At 42.2% G+C, this 20,317-nt stretch overlaps 2 protein-coding genes across 5 annotated transcripts in view; one reads left to right on the forward strand and one right to left on the reverse strand.

The window, feature by feature from the left end:
- CDK6 (cyclin dependent kinase 6) overlaps positions 1-20,317 on the reverse strand; it is a 263,408-nt gene that overhangs the window by 23,949 nt on the left and 219,142 nt on the right. The window lies entirely within an intron of this gene.
- LOC105614945 (ubiquitin-like) lies at positions 8,082-8,587 on the forward strand. The gene has a single exon (XM_027968447.3). It carries the CDS (start codon positions 8,123-8,125, stop codon positions 8,570-8,572), a length of 450 nt encoding a protein of 149 aa, XP_027824248.3. The 5' UTR covers positions 8,082-8,122; the 3' UTR covers positions 8,573-8,587.

Raw genomic sequence — 20,317 nt, forward strand, 5'->3', positions numbered from 1 at the left:
TACACACAACACATTAACTTGCTATAGAAGCTGCAAAGTCACTGCAGTTTAGTGGCTAGAAGACACCTTAAAATTCCTCAACCATACTTTCCATTCAGGCCATTGCTCTTGAAAATCATTCTTTTCTTTTTATTTTTAGCCACACCACAGCTTGCGGGATCTTAGTTCCCAGACCAGGGATCAAACTGGTGGCCCCTTCTGTGGACATGTGGAGCCCTAAACCACAGGTGCTAGGGAATTCTCAACAATGGTTATTTTCCAATGCAGTGGAAGATAATTTATTTGTGGCGTCACGAGTTAGATAGTGTTTGCTTCCCCCCAACCCCCAATTCATGGTGAAGCCCAACCCCAGTGCCTCAGAATGAGACTGTATTTAGATATAGCCTCTAAAATGTCACTCAGTTGTGTCTGACTCTTTGTGACCCCATGGACAGTAGCCCGCCAGGCTCCTCTGTCCATGGAGTTTTCCAGGTAAGAACACTGCAGTAGGTTGCCATTCCTTCTTCAGGGGATCTTCCTAACCCAGGGATTGAATCCAGGTCTCCTGCATTGCAGGCGGATTCTTCACCATTTGAACCACCAGGGAAGCCTAATTTAAAGTGATGCTGCTACTGCTGCTAAGTCGCTTCAGTCGTGTCCGACTCTGTGCGACCCCAAAGACAGCAGCCCACCAGGCTCCCCAGTCCCTGGGATTCTCCAGGCAAGAACACTGGAGTGGGTTGCCATTTCCTTCTCCAGTGCATGAAAGTGAAAAGTGAAAGTGACAAATGAGGTCACAAGGATGGGCTCCAATCCGGCCTGAGTGGAGTCCTTCTGAGATGAGGAATCCAGAGGCACGTGTGCCCACAGAGAAGTGGTAACATGAGCACACAGCAGAAGGCGAGCCAAGGAGAGCACTCGCAGAGAAACCCAACCATCTGACACCTTGATCCTGGGCTTTCAGCCTCCAGAACTGTCGGAAAACAGACTTCTCTCGTTGAAGCCACTCAAGTCTCCTGTATTTTGTTGCAGCAACCCTAGCAAACGAACACAGACATCACTCATGCAGCCAAATTAGTGAAGAATTTTGGTTGACTGAGAGGCCGTGCTCCCAGGGCAGTGGGCTTGGGCTCGATCCCTAGTCAGGGAATTAGATCCCCCACATGCTGCAACGAAGACTTTGCTTCCCGCCACTGAAGATCCCACATCCTGCAACTAAGACCTGGCACTGCCAAATAAATAAACATTAAAGAAGTTATGGGGTTGGGTTCTAAAAGACATCCAGAGAGGTCTTAAAAGATAGCAAGGTGAGAAGCAAAAGTTTCTGAAAAGCTCAATAATGGGCTCTTAACAGCTATGATTCATACAGCACTGGTGTTGTACCTGCCACACTGCCATGGGCTGCCCTAACATCATCTCCTTCAATTCTCACAAAAACGTCAGGAGCAAGACAGCATTCCTATCATCCCTATTTTCTGATGGGGAAACTGAGGACTGGAGAAGTTTCATGACTTCTAAGCACTCATAACAAATTGCAGACTTAAAATTTAAACCAGGTCTGCTCTGCCCCAAAGCCCGGATGCTTCATTACTATGCTGTAATACTTTGACTTTGGTTACTAATGTTCTCTGCAATCACAGACAGTCACTTTAGCTGAGCCTCTGGGGTGACGCAGCACAGGGGCCCTTGACGAGCACTTTGTAGAGAACCTGATGTCTTGTAAGTGGGTGCCTATGGGTTTTTATAAAGAATTGTTTGTTTGTTAATGGCCGTGCTGGGTCTTCGTTGCGGCACGCTGGCTTTCTCTACTTGCAGTATGAGGGCTTCTGACTGTGCGGGCTTCTCTTGTTGCGGAGCTCAGACTCTAGGGCACGCGGACTCACGCTGTACTTGTGGTGCGCGGGTTTAGCTGCCCCTTGGCATGTGGAATCTTCCTGAACCAGGGATCCAACCCATGTCCTCTGCACTGGCAGGTGGATTCTTAACCACCAGACTACCAGGGAAGTCTGTCTATGGGATTCTTACATTGCTTTGCAAGCGTCCAACTATCTTTAAATTCTTGCTCTACCTGAACAAGGAACAAAGCAATTCACCAGATCAAGGCTTTCTATCCTCTTCATAAAAACCTACTGTGACTGATGGCCCTTCTAGATCTTTAAATTCTTCCTACAGCCCAATCCTTTATAGCTGTTCAGCTCACACATCTTCGTGGATACATCACCTTTTAACTCTTTGGGATGCACAGAACTCAAGTTGCACAGAATCAACAGTTCTCTTTCTTTTCACACTCACCTATTTCCTTAAGATTTAAAGTATAAATATATAAAGCTAAGTATAGCCGGCATTAGGTTTGGGAACAGGAACAAAAGTCCCCTCCTTGTTAAGCAAGTATCTGAGATGGCTGGAGAGGTGAGGGTGCCAGGCCAGCAAGCACAGAGGCTCTGGGAGCATCAGTCTAATCTGCTGAGCTGGTTAAGTTGCTATGTCAACATGCCAAGCCCCTCACCCTTCATGAGAACAACTGGTATACACAAGCATGAGTGAAATGACTTGTGAGGATTATGGAGCAGTTTAAAATAAGTATGTTGGCATAGCTGTTGGGAAACAAAGCAGATTAACTTGAATGGATGTTTTCCAGGCAAAGGCGTAAGAACGTCTCTTTCTTAGGGGTGGGTTCTGAGACCTCAGCCTGAAGCTCGGCTGTAACGGTAGTGCTCTTGTCCTTACTGTTTTAGTTTTCAGCTCTCCTCTTGTTTTTGTCCCTTGGCAATATTCTAACTTTTTTTTTTTTTCTTTTGCTGCTTCCACTATGTATTTGAGCTTGCTCTATCTTATCTTACATTTGCTACGTGTTTTAACAGAGGACTTTCAAGTCAGGTCATCTACCGTACTGTAAGAACTTGCAGTCTTATCTCTATTGGTTGGACTTGGCCCATGAAGTGAAAAGTGCCCTGCATTCTCGCGTTAGGACTGCCTCGTCACTTTGGCTTCCTTTAATGAGGGCAGCAAGCAGGAGGGCTGGACCATAACCAATCTTCCGTGAGTATTCAGCAAAACATGCCAGGGCATACTAGAAACTCAGGGGCTACAAAACAACATAGAACTCAAATTGCCTTTGCCACCTTAGGAAGCCTTGGTGTGCGATTCTTAGGTCTATTAATTTGTCTTTGCAGCAGATATGGGTTGGCTTGAGTTATATGGAGCGACTGACCCTGACTGCTGGCAATTTAGCTTCTATACATTGGATCTCTGGATCTTTAGATGCAAAGAAATAGTCAAAAGACAAGAGAAGGGGCATTAGGCCTAACTGGAGGGTGGTCATGTGATCAAATTCTTAAGATCACCTATTCGGTTTCTGGCTGAAAATTTGGAATAGTCTGTATGATCTGGTTTTATGATAAACGATGCTATGTACATCAGGATTATGGAGAAGGCCAGTGGGTTAAGAGGAGAGATGAAACTTTTCATCATGATGAACTCCTGGCTGTGCTATGGTGGCATATGGAGATGTGAGAAGATCTCCCTAAGGACTTTCCCTGGAGGCTCAGATGGTAAAGAATCCGCCTGCAATGCAGGAGACCCAGGTTCAGTCCCTGGGTCGAGAAGATCCCCTGGAGAAGGGAATGGCAACCCACTCATGTATTCCTGCTTGGATAAGCCCATGGACAGAGAAGCCTGGTGGGCTTCAGTCCATGGGTTCTCAAGGAGTCAGACGTGACTGAGCGACTAACAAGGACCTTAGTCTATCTTTAAATAAGGCTCTTTGGTAAGAGGTCTCAGCTGCATCTGGTATGCACGCACCACGAACTGAAGAAACATACGGGACTGATATTTTCATCGAGATTATTTTGAATATTTCTTCCTCCTTCAGATTAGCTGAGATAAATAGGCTTCAATTCATATAATTTATGGCATATTTTAGGTGGACAAATATGAACATAATCTTTGATCACAATCTTTGGTTTAGTGGTCACTGCCTTGAACAACTGCTAACACACACACAAGTATGAGTCGGACTTGGTTGGTTCTTTATTACCATAAACTAGAGTTAAGCGGGAAGGAAGTAAAGGGTTGAAGGAGCAAGACAGGGGAGAATAAAAGACACAGAAAGACCGGAAGACTGAGACCAAGATAGAGGTGGGCAGATAGAGACAATCTGAGGAGGGCCACAGGAATTTTAAATGCTGTTTCCTCCCACTGCCTAAGAATCTACCTCTCGTGGAAATCCTAGGGGGCACTTATGGAGGCTCCCCTTGAAGAATGAAAATGGAAGAGGAATGCTCTCTTATATTCATGAGACAGAACCTCATCAAAGATAAAATCATACAGGGACTTCCCTGGTGGTCCAGTGGCTAAGACTCTACTCTCCCAGTCGGGGGACTGGGTTTGATCCCTGCTTAGGGAACTAGATCCCACATGCCACAACTAAGAGTTCAACTGTTACAACTTAAGACCCCAGCACAGCTAAATTAATAAATTAGACAAATAGTTTTTTTAAAAGATAGTGATACATCAAAAAAAAAATCACTGTGGGAGCGGGGAGAGACCCACAAAGCGATCCTATTTTGCCTGGTTTTGGACATAAGACTCCCAGGTGACATATGAATTCGTTTGGACTAATTACTTAAAAACATAGTTATCAACAGAGACATTCTGTTGAAGGTAGGAAATATGAAGCCTGTCTTTATATTTTTAAAAAGAATGCCTATATACATATTTTGGAATGGGAGATTAAATAATGAAATAGAAAGATTACTATTACCAAAAATGTCCAAAAATAAAGAGTGCAATTGCTTTACTGGATTAACATGTTAAAAAATCCTTTTATTATACAGAGCATTACGTAAGGTAATTTTTATGCTTTTTACTATATAAAACCCTACAGTTCCTTTTAATGGCTGAGTAATGTTCCACTGTATATATGCACCACGTCTTCTTTATCCATTTCTATGCTGATGGACATTTAAGCTGCTTCTGTGTCTTGGCTAATGTACAGAGTGCTCCTGTGAACACTGGGGTACATGTATGTTTCTGAATTAGGGTTTGCTCTGGGTATCTGACAGGTAGTGGGATTGCTAGCCATAATGCTTTTCAGGAGTTTAACCAAGTGGTTGGGGAGCAGTGCACAAATGTTATTTAAGGACCTTTGTTCAATCTAAGTCGCATGAATCCATTTCCAATTTTATGCCTACATCCCCTTTCTCTTCCTCTCGTTTACGAGCCTCCTTTTTCTCCAAAAGATTTTCTCCACAGTCTCTGGAACTTCCACGGTCTGTTGCATAAACTCTCCTTCTGTTTCTCATGCCCCTGAGCCTCCTTCTATTTTGAATTCCCAGATAAACTTCCAGTAGGACTTTGCCATGCTACCCTTTGAAGCCAACTTATTTGACAAGATACGTAATATCTGGAGGAAAACATCTGAAACGGAACATGGCTATGTTTTTATATAAGAAGATTTTACATGATTTCCGAGTATTCGAATATCTTTCTTCATCATTATACTTGATAATAGTTGATGCTGGTAAAATAAATTCTATGAAAGGCATACATTTTTATTTATACATATAAACTTTTTTCTCTTTTTCCTAACCAAAGGGAGATTTCTACAAAATACACTGGCAAACTGCATTCATTTCAAACCACAGCAAAGTCATTTTCCCTTTCATATCACCGTTGTACCAAAATAAATGTAGACCTTGGGTTTTTTTTAAAAAACCAAGGATTTCTCTAAGGCTTTCTTAAATTTGTGAGAGGTTAAGCCTTAACATGGGCTTCCAAGTGGTGCTAGTGGTAAAGAACCCGCCTGCCAGCGCAGGAGACCTAAGAGATGAGAGTTTGATCCCTGAGTCAGGAAGAGCCCCTTGAGGAGGGCATGGTAATCCACTCCAGGTTCTTGCCTGGAGAATCCCCATGGACAGAGGAACCTGGTGGGCTATAGCCCATGGGGTCGCAAAGCTGGCCACGACTGAGCGACTCAGCACGCACATATGCAAGCCTTAATACTCCCCCCAACCCCATACCATGTTGGTTTCTCAGGATATATGCTGACTGGGGAAAGGGCATAGACTTTGTGATAGACTGTTTTGGGTACGAACCCCTACTCAGCCACTTCTCCATGTAAGACCTTAGGAAAGTCATTTAGCCTCTTTAAACCTCGATTGCTTCATCTGTAAAAACGTCCAGCTTATAGTAGACCCATAATAAGGAGCGGCTAAACACAGAGGCTTTCTCACACTTACATGCGGTAGGTGTTCCTTGTTCTGGCCACTATTACTCACAGATGATAAGGTAAAATATTCAGCATGATGTGTAAGAAAGGAAGAGGACGTCTGTCAGTGTGGTGGTTGCCCAAGTCAAACCTAACAGTCATTCCTCTGGAGTCACTATATATTCTCTACATCTGTAATGGGGCTTCCTGGCACCAGAACCTGCCTCCCAGTGCAGGAGATGCAAGAGACACAGGCTGGATCTCTGGGTTGGGAAGGTCCCCTGCAGAAGGAAATGGCAACCCACCCCAGTATTCTTGCCTGGAGAATCCCATGGACAGAGGAGCCTGGCGGGCTACAGTCCCTGGGGTCGCAAAGAGTCGGACATGACTGAAGCGACTTAGCAGGCCCATCTGTTATAACGCTGAACACTCTTATCATCAAGAAAACAAAAAGTGAATGTCAAATTTTCCTAGTGAAGATTAACTCATTCTGAATTGGCAATATCCTTTCCTCTTCTGAATGTAAGTTTAGCAAAAAACTTGCTCACCATTATCAGTGAAGTGAATTTTCTTGGGTCAAATTACAAAAGGGGACCAAGTTTCAGACTACATGCCTTTTCAAACAAACAACTAAAAGAACATACAAATATTATTCATAATCTCAATGGATGGTACAAAATAATGTTTAGAAGTAGGATATGTTTTCTAGCAGACAAGACATATATGGTGATATGTCTGTTATAGGAAGGAAATGATTCATGCATAATGGAAGATCAAAGATTTCATTTAGTTACAATATTTTCATTGTACTAAAAAGACGAGAGTGTCATGGATCACCCTATACACCCTATAGAACACCTCTGTAACCTGCATTTGACCGCAGTTATGCTTGAACTGCTTTTCTTGACTAGTAGAGGAATTTTCCATGTTCACAAAATGACCTTTCGGAAAATATTACCCAGAAGAATGTCTGCTCTTTTATACTTGTAACTCATGTTCAGTTCGAAAGCTGTTATCAGTGAAGTTAAAAATGACACCTAGACATATACCCAAGGAGTACTGAAATGTCCTTACAAAAATCTCTAAGGACAGATGTCCTTACAAAAAACAGTACATGAATGTACAAAGCATATTCATATTCATAATAACCAAAAGGAAGGAAGTACCCAGATGCCCATCAACTGAGAAAGGGCTAAACAGAATGTGATACTGTCATACACTGGAGTATCATTCAGTCATAAAAAGGAATGAAATGGTGCTATAATGTGGCTGACCCGTGAAAACATTATGCCAAATAAACGAAGTGAGTTACAAAATACGACGTGTTGTATGATTCCATTTATATAGGAGAGACTCATCTAGAGAGTCAGAAAGTAGATCAGTGGTTGCCTAGGACAGGGCCTTGTGGGGAAATGAGAAGCGACTGCTAATGAGTATGGGGTTTCTTTTCAGAGTGATGCAGATACTCCTAACACTCACTGCGGTGACCGTTGCACGGCTCTCTGGATACACTACACTGAAAACCACTGAGCTATAAAATTGTTATTGGTGAATTGCATGGTATATGAGTTATAGGTCAATAAAGCTGTTTTTAAAAAGTAGTTAAATTATATTTCCAAGCAAACATTACAGATGCAGGACAGAAAAAGAAAAACTGCTAAGAAAACTGCTTTAGGGTTAAATATATGAAAAGTACATGGTATTAAAGTACAGTGATAGACATTTCTTCTCCCATATATTCAATCACGTACTCATTTGGAGAGAAGTGCTTTGGAAGTTCTGAATAATCTACTAGTATCTGAATCTCCCCAAATACCTGATTTATCAGATTAGGGTTATATAATAAACCCCCCAAATGTCTATGGATTAAAAAAGACACTCAGAAACCTATCTAGCTTTTTTGGATCCGCCATCTGCGGTGGAACCGCCACCAAGATGCAGATTTCCGTGAAGACCCTGACGGGGAAGACGATCACTCTTGAGGTCAAGCTCTCGGATACAACAGAAAATGTAAAGGCCAAGATCCAGGATAAGGAAGGAATTCCTCCTGACCAGCAAAGACTGATCTTTGCTGGCAAGCAACTGGAAGACGGACGTACTTTGTCTGACTACAACATTCAAAAGGAGTCCACTCTTCGTCTAGTGTTGAGACTTCGTGGTGGTGCTATGAAAAGGAAGGAGTCTTACACCACTCCCAAGAAGAACAAGCCTAAGAGAAAGAAGCTTAAACTGGCTGTTCTGAAATACTATAAGGTGGATGAGAATGGCAAAATCAGTCGCCTTCGCCGGGAGTATCCCTCAGATGAATGTGGTGCTGGAGTTTTTATGGCCAGTCACTTACTACTAAGTCACTTCAGTCGTGTCCGACTCTGTGCGACCCCATAGACGGCAGCCCACCAGGCTCCCCCGTCCCTGGGATTCTCCAGGCAAGAACACTGGAGCGGGTTGCCATTTCCTTCTCCAATGCATGAAAGTGAAAAGTGAAAGTGAAGTCCCTCAGTCGTGTCCAAGTCTTAGCGACCCCATGGACTTCAGCCTACCAGGCTCCTCCGTCCATGGGATGTTCCAGGCAAGAGTACTGGAGTGGGGGTGCCATCGCCTTCTCTGCATCGAACCTGAGGCACCCTATATTGGAATGTTGAGTCTTAGCCACTGGACCACCAGTGAAGTCCTGAGCATCAGTTATTTTTCAAAATCCAAAGGAAAAGTCCCCAGCATGGCTCGCCATATACTTGCCATATATTGCACATACTTGATCTGTTCATCTCACTTCTTCACTCCCCACTCCTGGGCTAACCACTTCTACCTCGTTTACTTGTTGATCTCTACAGCCAAACCAGAAGCTCCCTGAGGACAGGATCAACCCCTACTTGCTTCTATATCTAGGGCACATAACTTTCTGTCCATAGTTGGCACTCATTGCATACAGGAGATCCAGCCAGTCCATTCTGAAGGTCAGCCCTGGGATTTCTTTGGAGGGAATGATGTGTTAGTTGCTCAGTCGTGTCTGACTCTTTGCGATCCCACAGATTATAGCCTGCCAGGCTTCTCTGCCCATGGAATTCTCCAGGCAAGAATACTGAAGTGGGTTGCCATTCCCTTTTTCAGAGGAACTTCCCAATCCAGAGATCGAACCCTGGTCTCCTGCATTGCAGGCAGATTCTTTACCATTTGAGCTACAGTACTTTGGCCACCTCATGCAAAGAGGTGACTCATTGGAAAAGACTCTGATGCTGGGAGGGATTAGGGGCAGGAGGAGAAGGGGACGACCGAGGATGAGATGGCTGGATGGCATCACTGACTCGATGGACGTGAGTCTGAGTGAACTCCGGGAGTTGGTGACAGACAGGGAGGCCTGGCGTGCTGCGATTCATGGGGTTGCAGTCAGACACAACTGAGCGACTGAACTGAACTGAACTGAACTGAACATACATACAGAATGGTTACTGTTCCTTCTATCAAGAAGGCTTTCCTCTCTAGTCTTTCCATAAGGCTCAGTCTCGCACGTCTCCAAATTCACTTCCTTGGTTCACCTCTGGGTAACTCATGTGTGAGCATGTGTGTTTGCACAGATACGTATGTGTGAATAGATGTATACACAGTCAGAGCTGAAACCGGATTTGATTTCTACCGCTGTATCCATTTATGCTTTACCTGCTCTATGGTGCTAGGCAATACCTGCAAACAGTGGGTATTTAAAAACCACACGGCCTGCCAAAACCAGCAGAGAAGCGGCAAGAGGCGTGTGGGGGTAGAACTTTTGCCCCAGTGGGTTTACTTCATCAAGGCATGCAGGACAGGGATGGGCTCCTTGGAAGACAAAGAAAGAGGAAAGTGCAGAAAGGGAAGCAAAGGCGAAACAGAGAGTGAGGGATTAAGGAGGGTGTGGAGGGGGAAGAGGAGCTTGAAGAAAGCCAGCCCAGAGAGGAAGAAGGGCTGGAGGGAAAAAAATATAAAAAGTCCAAGTAATAAAAAAGGAAGGACTGGGGGCAAAAAGAACCTGAGATGAAGCTGTGTCGGTAAGGGAGGTGCCCCTGAGAGCAAAAACCAGATGAACACGAGTTAGAGGGTGCTGCCATTTCTGTGCACAGCAGGGGACACTCAGTCTGGTCATTTCCTTAAAAGTAAATAGCTGAATTCATTTTCACTAGTTACCAGCTGTGAATAATTTATTTCTCCACAGAGGGCTCACATTTAGTGGACTGTGAGTAACTTCCTTGAGAGAAAAAGAGAGGGGGCAGGAAAACGCCAATGGTTTTCGATTCAAAATGGCCAATTAAACTAGAGCTCACCCAAACACTTGAGATTTCTGAAACATTACAAAACTTACGAATTAATATTTTTACTGACTTAGTCAATTTTATACATGACTAAGAAAGCCTAAGCAGTCATTAAGATGTAAAAAAGTCACTTCTAACCATCTGAACAAATGTTGAGTATCTACCATTTGCCAGAAACTATTATTTCTCGTATACACTTATCGAAAGAACTGCCTTTCTCGTCTCCTAGTCTTAAGGTACTTGGGCTGACATAACAAAATTGTAGCCTGGGTGGCTTAAATGACTGAAGTTGATAACCTGCAGCTCTGGAGACTGAGAAGGCCTAGAAGAAAGTGCCAACATGATCGATTTCTGATGAGGACCCTCTTCCTGGTGTGCAGACCACTTTCTCATTGCTTTACTCATATGATGGAGAGAGAGAGCAAGTTCTCTGGTGTCTCTATTTAGAAGGGCACTAATCTCACGGGTGCTTCACCCTCATGACCTCATCTAACTCTAATTTCTTAAAGGCCCCATCTCCAAATTACATCAAAAAAGGGGTTGGAGCTTCAACATCTGAATTTTGAAAGGGACACAAACATTCAGTCCATAAGACTTCCTTCCTCAAGTTATTAAATACAATACCTCTCCTACCTTTAAAATTAGAAGGCTGGGTTGGCACATTTTGGTCCAATAGGAACAACAAACAAAATCTGTCTCATTCTGTGTGTGGGATTCAAGTATTTATTTCATGTAATTTCCAATAATTTTTCTTGCCAAATAACATGTTTGTTACTCTCCCAGTGCCTCCCTTATCTCTTGCTGTCTAATCACTCTGCTCATCAGGGGAGGTTATTTTTTATTTATTTATTATTTTTTTTAAGCAACACTAATTTATTACTTATTTATTTTTAGTGGCACTGGGTCTTTGATGCTGCGCACAGGCTTTCTCTAGTTGCGGAGCGCAGGTGCTACTCTGAGTTGCGGTGCGTGGGTTTCTCATTGGGGTGGCCGCGCTTGTTGCAGAGCATGGGCTCTAAAGCATGTGGGCTTCAGCAGCGGCAGTACATGAGCTTAGTTGCCTTGTGGCATGTGCACTTCCCAGACCAGGGATTGAACCCAAGTCTCCTGCATTGGCAGGTGGATTCTTAAACCACTGGACCACCAGAGAAGTCCATCAGGGGAGTTCTTAAGGCAGGAAAGAAATGATCAGGTAACTGAGCATTTCTAAAGGCTAGGTGACTCCCTGCTAAGTCACTTCAGTGGTGTCCAACCCTGTGTGACCCCATAGACGGCAGCTCACCAGGCTCCCCCGTCCCTGGGATTCTCCAGGCAAGAACACCGGAGTGGGTTGCCATTTCCTTCTCCAATGCAGGAACGTGAAAAGTGAGAGGGAAGTCGCTGAGTCGTGTCCGACCCTCAGCGACTCCATGGACTGCAGCCTTCCAGGCTACTCCGTCCATGAGATTTTCCAGGCAAGAGTACTGGAGTGGGTTGCCATTGCCTTCGTGTAGTAATGTAGGTTACTCCCTACATTACTGCATTTTCATCCTCAGTCTAACCTAAAGTCAGATAACTAGCAAGTACTAGTACAACTCTGCATTTGAAACAAAGCTTGAGAACCAACCAGGAAAAGAGGTCTGAGTCAAAGCTGAGATGTGCTAACTTGCAAGGGTTAAGTGTTTGTATTAGTATTATTAACTACTAGGAACCTGGAGGCAAGTCCAGGATCTGGGACTTCCCATGGAATCACCTCTCTCACCATCAACGATAAGCTTCTTTTACAGTCAGACATCTCAGGTTCAATGGCCTGGGGAAGGCGGTCTTCTGTCTCTTCATATAACTACAGAGCCTGTATAACTCTCTTCCTCCCTTATGGAAATTTGAGCTGTAATAGGCACTGTATTTTAAGTTGGGCTTGGTATTGAAAAACTTTAATGACGACATGCTGGAAGATCATTCGGGGCAAGGGTGATTGGTCGCATGTAGAGACACAGAAAGGCTTATCAGAGATTACCAGGAACACTTGGTAAAAGCAGTGCCAGAGACTGACTGGTGATGGTTTAGTTGCTAAGTCACGTTTGACTCTTGCGACCCCATAGACTGTAGTCTACCAGGCTTTAATTACTAACTGGGCTCAGTCAGTTCAGTCACTCAGTCGTGTCCAACTCTTTGTGACTCCATGAATTGCAGCATGCCAGATCTCCCTGTCCATCACCAACTCCAGGAGTTTACCCAAACTCATATCCATCGAGTCGGTGATGCCATCCAACCATCTCATCCTTTGTTGTCCCCTTCTCTTCCTGCCCCCAATCCCTCCTAGCATCAGGGTCTTTTCCAACGAGTCAACTCTTCGCATGAGGTGGCCAAAGTACTGGAGTTTCAGCTTCAGTCCTTCCAATGAACACCCAGGACTGACCTCCTTTAGGATGGACTGGTTGGATCTCCTTGCAGTCCAAGGGACTCTCAAGAGTCTTATCCAACACCACAGTTCAAAAACATCAATTCTTTGGCACTCAGCTTTCTTCACAGTCCAACTCTCACATCCATACATGACCATTGGAAAAACCATAGTCTTGACTAGACAGACCTTTGTTGGCAAAGTTAATGTCTCTGCTTTTGAATATGCTATCTAGGTTGGTCGTAACTTTCCTTCCAAGGAGTAAGCGTTTTTTAATTTCATGGCTACAAGCACCATCTGCAGTGATTTTGGAGCCCTTCAAAATAAAGTCTGATACTGTTTCCACTGTTTCCCCATCTATTTCCCATGAAGTGATGGGACCAGATGCCAGGGCTTATCAATTACCTTCACTCTGCAGAAATGTGAACTAGAACCATCACATACCCAACTAGAACCTCATCATATCACATAATAAAATCATTTTGTCCCACAATTCCTAGCCTTTTTTTATACTGTGCCTTCTGGGAGAGAAAGAAAACCTATATGAGGGAGCTGGCTGGGTAGCAATCTTGGCACCTCTGTTCCTCAATACTGGCCATGTGGTGGGGTACCCACGAACATGGTGACCAAGTGACCCAGTATGCCGCCAGTTCTAGCACCATCCAGGGAAACCTTCTAGCATGGTATCCAGGGAAACCTCTTTGTCCCAGGCAAACCAGGGTGGCTGGTGACCCTACCCAGGAGACCCAGTACAAGAAGTTATAGTAAAAGAAAACAAACAAAAGACTAATTTTAAAAAAAGTATCTTTGTTATTTCAGAGGTCTTTTGTAAACAATCAAACGAGATCTCTCAAAACAGTAAGAATGAAGGTGGTCCAAAGAGACAAGTTCATCCTTGTTTTTCCTAGTAACTCACTGTTTCTAGACAATAAGGGACTAGACACTCAGCAGCTCCTTCCTCACACCAAAATTCAATTTCCTATTACTCCATTTTAGCAAAAGACCTTATAAAACTGTACACCTCTTGCCCAGGGAAAGGGCGCTGCCTGTGGTTTAATCTGCCTGGTCGACTTCACTGGCTGAGGGAAGTGCATATCTCAGCGTTAGTCTCTCAGTCACGCAGCCCTCCAGGCTCCTTGTCCGTGGGATTCTCCAGGCAAGAATACTGAGTGGGTTGCCGTTCCTTCTCCAGGGGATCTTCCCAACCCAGGGATAGAAGCGGGGTCTCCTGCATTGCAGGCCGATTCTTCACCTCCTGAGCCACCAGGGAAGCCAGCAGAATCTAAAGAGGAGACCATCAGTAGAGACTGGGATGGGGCTACTACACATCCAGGGGACGAAGAGAATGCGTCTTGTCCAGCGTCACTGCTGACAGTAACAGGCCATGAGCCAGGCTGAGGAGGGCTCCGAAATGCTACCTAGGAGCAGCGGGCTTTCTCGCTGTCTCAGCAGTAGGGAATCTGCCTTCCATCCAGGAGATGCGGGTTTCATCCCCTGGAGAAGGAAACGGCAACCCACTCCAGTATTCCTGCCTGGAGAATCCCATGGACAGAGGAGCCTGGAGGGCTACAGGGCATGGGGTTGCAAAGAGTCAGACACAACTGGGCGACTAACACTTAGACTAACACTTAGTGACTAAACAGCAGCGGCCTAGGTGCAGTAGGAGAGGTGCTGTGATTAATCAGCAGCATATTCCATGGGAAACAAACCAGCTTGTGAGCCAAGTCTTCTCTGTCTGATAGGCAGACAAAGCAATACACAATGAGCTTAAGGCAGAAAATGCTAAAGTAAGCCCACTGAATACTGACATAGTCCCATAGCAAATATTACTTAAAGTTATGGTAAGAAAAATGTAGCTTTGAAAACCACTCTTCCTTTTAGTCTTTGAATCCACTGGTCTTGCCTTTGACACAACAATTTCTGCCAAAGAGAGTTTTATGGGCTCTCATGTGGGTGTGTCTCTGAGCAGATAATTATGATTACCTCTATGCTCATATGCACATGCTCTCTCTTGCAAACACTCTAATACTGACATCAGCCAGCTGTCAGCAAAATGATGCATAATCCAAGGCTGCAAGTTTTAATGTTGATTTTGGGGTAACATAATCACTAGAAATTTTCTGCAAGAGATGTGTGTCTATTGGTTGAAGTGGCTTATTAAAAAAAAGTTTTTCTCAAAAGGGAACCAAAAGTATCACTCATACAGTATTACAAATGATCCAAAAATATCCTCAAATTGGATTCAATCATTAGTTAAAAATACTCTCCAAATGGTGGAGAACCGATTTTCTCATTTTTTCCTTAAAAAAAAAAAAAATCTGCTTAGCATACAAATATGGGCACTGGCCACAGAATGTCAGTGAGGTTTATCTATATGTCTCTAGAACTGAGAGATTAATGTGATCAATCCACAAAAGTTAGCATTTCTTTTCTCAGGATAAATTTCTGCTGACCTCAGAGTCAGCTGAATTTTTTAAAAAGGCTTACTTTTTGTGTTTATATTTTTAATGATAGGCAGCTACTTTAAAAATAAATTTTTTTCTGATTATGAAATATACATGTATTAATAAAAACTGGAAATACAGCAAGCTAATTAGAAGAAATCAAGCTATCGTTTCTTTTCTCTTTTTATATGGAAGAAGTTAAGGTGGGATCTCTAAAGGTCTCTTTCAAACAAACTTAGATGGTATCATACTCCAGACCAGGATCGGAATCCTGGCTGTACAGTCCTTGGTTTGAACAAGAATAAAAAGACAAGACAGTGGCTGGCCGTCAAAACAAAGCTGAGACTGAATATGACTCAGGCCTCTATGAAGAAAAGAATCAAGGACATATTAAAAAAATATTATTTGTACACACATTTCTACCTACCCTTTTAGAGTTGCTATTTTATGACAAGGAAGAGTTCAAATCCTTCCCCTTTATTCCTTTGTAAATGGTCAAGACAACTAGTATCCTGTATGAATATAATATTCCTATCCAGAACATTTTGGTTGGAATCCAATAATGTGTGATAATTTAACAATTTAGCACAGGAAGCAAAGCCCACAACATTCCTTAGAAATTTCACAGACTATCTAGACAGAACAGAAGCATCTGAACAGGATTTTTTTTTTCAGTGATATTTGAAGAATGCAATTTTTCCTGGTGGACACAGTGGGTTTGTGACGGATGCAAATTCAGATAGGAATAAAACACAATTAAATGATTCATACTCTTGTATTATGGTTCCACAGACTTTTATTTCTGCATGGGTCAGACAAAGGAAAGTTGGTGTTTGACAACTGTGGATGACTCATCAGAGGAAGTTCTTACCATATGGATGTGCTTGTTGAAATAAAGCTGGTTAACAAAGCTCGCCTTTTTTCTCCCTGTGGGCCAGTGAGGGTTTCGTTTTAGGAAATGGAAGTGTCAGTGTGGACAAACTGTCCTGAAGTATTTATAGCATAATGTGTCGTTTCCTTCAACCGCCTTTGAACAAAGACTATGTGAATGGAAAATAAGATCTGAATTTCTTTCACTCACGTCATCTGAACGGTATTCTGTTTACAAAAGCTATGTTGCACTCTGACATGTATTAATATATACTGTGATAGGAAAGTGGCACGGTGACAGTGGAGTGTGCTATGGCGTCCCAGTTAATTTTTAGAGCTTTTTATTCATGAAGGATGTTATGCCTTTGTCATACTCATTGCAAACTTTTTCTCCAAGTTTACCATATGCTCTGAAACTTTGCAGCATCTTTATTTTTTTGATGAACAGAAGCTTTCAATTTTTATATAGTCAAATATATTAACATCTTCCTTTGTCTTTAATGCTTTGCAAGTCTAGCTCCATTTTATTTTTTTATTTTTTTTCCTAGCTCCATTTTAGAGCCATCCATATTATCTATAGCTTCTTTATACTTTTACAGTTTCATTTTTAATATGCTTTTACAGTTTCATTTTTAATATATAAATCTTTAAGCCATCTGTTACTTGCTCTGTGGTACAGAACAGAGAGAATCTAATCAGATTACCATGTTCCCCCCGCAGTGAGTTGGTCAGTTACTGTCCCTCATTTGTTGAACCAGTTATTCTGTCTCCCAGGATTTGTGATTTATGATGAATTATAACACTTTCTGGATTGGAGTTCTTCTGGGGGGCTGTCTATTCTGTTCCATTAATGCCTGTCATTTCTTCTGCTGGAATCAAACTGTTTTCATTATTCTGGCTGCATTACTTATACATTTTACTGATTGGTAAAATTTTACTGTATTTAACTTTTGTTTTTTTGATAAACAATCCTTGGCTACTTTCATCAATGTAGCGCTTCCAAATATATTTTAGAAAATCCCACTGGAATTCTGACTGAAGCTGCATAAACCTATAAGTTAATTTGGACAGTTCCTGCATCCTTTTGAACATCCAACCTTCTCATTCAGGAAAATGTAGTATCTTTCCAATATTCAAATCTCTACATTGCGGTACATCTTTTGTATCTCTCGATCAAGTTCTATAGTTTTCTTGACCTGGGTCCCACATATTTATTTATATTAATTTACATTCTTGATTATTACTGGGCGTGAGATAGAGCTACTTCTAGCTGGAGAAAACTGTTGCTCTTTTATCTGAGGTCATGATCCTGACTGTTCTCTTGAGTCAGGGGTTACCTTCGATTTCAAAAGCGGAAGCAGAAGAAAAAGAGGGTCATGTGGGGATGGTTTATATTCATAGCATGAAGACTGTGAACCTTCCAGAAAGGCTCTAAAGGTTAAAAAATATGTAACCAAAAGCATCAGGGGTTAGTGAAAAAGAGAAATAATGTGCTAATAAGCTCGGAGTGATGACTCACTGCATTGGATCATCTCTGGGAAACCACCTACTAAGTAGAATTTAGCAGTTAAGGAGTTATTTTTGGTGCACCATTATGGCTACTTCCTCTTGGGAAAAAAAAATGATTAAACCCCAGCCTTCTGAAAAAGATAACAGTGGTCCTCCTGGCAGACCAGCCTGTCAGGTAACGATACTGTTTCAGGAGCAGGACAGGGCTGTGTCCCCTGTAGCGTCTTCTTTAGAACAAGACAGAAGCACTGAGCCACGTGTAACGGAAAAGGAACACAAGCCCGGAGACGGAGACCCAGCTCCTAACGGGCTCTGTAACTGATTAACAAATCACCGAGAGTAGGCAGGTGGCCACTTAACCTCTGCTCATCTGCTCAAGAATCCACATCACAGCTCCTGTCCCACTCTATACCACAGATAGGCTGCAAAAATAACAAACTGGACGGGTCAGAACTGCTGGCAAGGAAGATTAGCTGCTTGGTAAAAACTACTATTAATCAAGCAGCAAATACATTGGGAATTTGGGACTAGCAGATGCAAACTATTACACACAGGATGGATAAACAACCAGATCCTATCGTACAGCACAGAGAACTACATTCAACATCCTGTAATAAACCATATGGAAAAGAAGACGAAAAAATACACATATTTAGAACTGAGTCACGCAGCTATACACCAGGAACTAACAACACCGTAACTCAACTCTACCTCAAAATAAAAACATAGCAAATATAATAAACACTCTTGTACTACAAAGTTACTTGTTTTTGCTTCATACTGTATTACCTTCTGTCCTAGCCTCTGCCCCGCCCCTTTCCCCGCTGGCAATTTCTTTGCCTGGTTTCATTCTGGCTAAATATGCAAAGAAAATCCAATGCTCTTGTTTTGGCCCCATCTTTGAATTTGAGGTACCTATGATATTCTGCTGTGCTACTTATGAATATCACTGGCTCAGAAAGCTTGAACGATGATATAGTTAGGACAATGACACATAGGAGAGAAAATGTGTTTTCTTATTCAGTATCCACGGCAGTGGGACTAACTTGAGAGTATTCCTCTCTCTACTTCCATCAGCAAGGCTTGAATATGGTCTTTCCCTTATATTAATGAAGGAACTGAGGTCCTGCAAAATTCAATGACTTGCTCAACGTTTGATATTTTGTTTATTTACTTCTTCATTCCTTCCTTCAAAGGATACTTCAGAGAATGAGTGTCAGACGACCATTCTGGATGCTAGCAATATAGTAGCAAATGAAAAACCCTCCCCTCCCTGAGTGCCTTCATAAACTGTTAATAGAATGTGTATTCCCCTGATCAGTGGTGAGCTTGAACACTTTCATACTTATGCATATTCACCACTGGTAATAACTCTATGAATTTCTACTTCTCAGTTTCCAACAAAGCCAGATAATTTTGCCTAATGAAATGGGATAGGAATGATAGGTAAGACCAATTTTTCTAATCTTTACAAACAGCCCTGAAGCACAGACAATACTCTCATTTCACAGATGAGGAAGCTGGGACTCAGAGGAGGGTTTTGTAACTGAAACACAGTCAGATATGTGGTACGTGCAAATGCTGGAATCAATACTGTTAATCATGATTTCTTATTGATGCTATTATATCATATATTTAAATGCAATCTACCATAGAACATGAAAGGGCTTCCCTGATGGGCTTGGACAGTAAAGAATCTGCCTGCATTGCAGGAGACCAGCGTGCGATTACTGGGTGGGGAAGGTCCCCTGGAGAAGGGAATGGTTACCCACTTCAGTATTCTTACCTGGAGAAATACAAGGACAGAGGTGCCTGGAGATCTACAGTCCATGGGGTTGCAAAGAGTTGGACACTACTGAGCAACTAACACAGTACATTAAAAATATGTTACAAATGAGTTATTTAGGGAAATCTTTGGCCCCAATGCACAGTACTTATTTATGAAACAAATGAACATATTCAGAATCTGATTGGATTACACATTCTCCAGAGACGTACGACTCAATCCGCCATGCACTTGACTTTACAATTATAAGAGAAGGACATAGGCATAAAATTGTGTCAGTCATACAAATGAAACAACTGGTAAAAAATGTGTACAGTAATAGTTATTGTAAATTTATATATTAAAATTACATGTTAAAAAACTGGAAATACAGGTCAAATGTATACATAATATGAAATATATTCATATGAATATATTCATATATATAATGAAATCTATATTCATATTATGAATATATTCATATATATACATAAAAGACTACAAAGAAGCCTATAATGAAAATCTTAAGATATATGTTATCTATCTATGGGTTGCAGGCAATTTTCACCCTCCCTTTTTTGCTTCTCTGCATTTTCCAAAATCAGACTTTCTAAAATTTTGCTAATGTATTACTTTCTAAGAAGAAAAATACAATAAAAGTTGTTTAAAAAAAGTCTAGTTATGTTTTGCTATCTCTAAATTGATGGTCTTAGGAAAAGATGAATATATAGATATTAAAAAACTTTGGGAGGATTTTTTTTTTAATGTACTTAAGACTATGCAGTCAAAGGGGCTATCAGGTTACATTAAGTGTTACACACTTCCCAACTAGATTCAAGATTTAAATTGTGGCCGAACATTTATTCAAAAACTGGTTCTCAG

The sequence above is a fragment of the Ovis aries genome, chromosome 4 (assembly GCF_016772045.2).
Source record: "Ovis aries strain OAR_USU_Benz2616 breed Rambouillet chromosome 4, ARS-UI_Ramb_v3.0, whole genome shotgun sequence".
Lineage (NCBI taxonomy): Eukaryota > Metazoa > Chordata > Mammalia > Artiodactyla > Bovidae > Ovis > Ovis aries.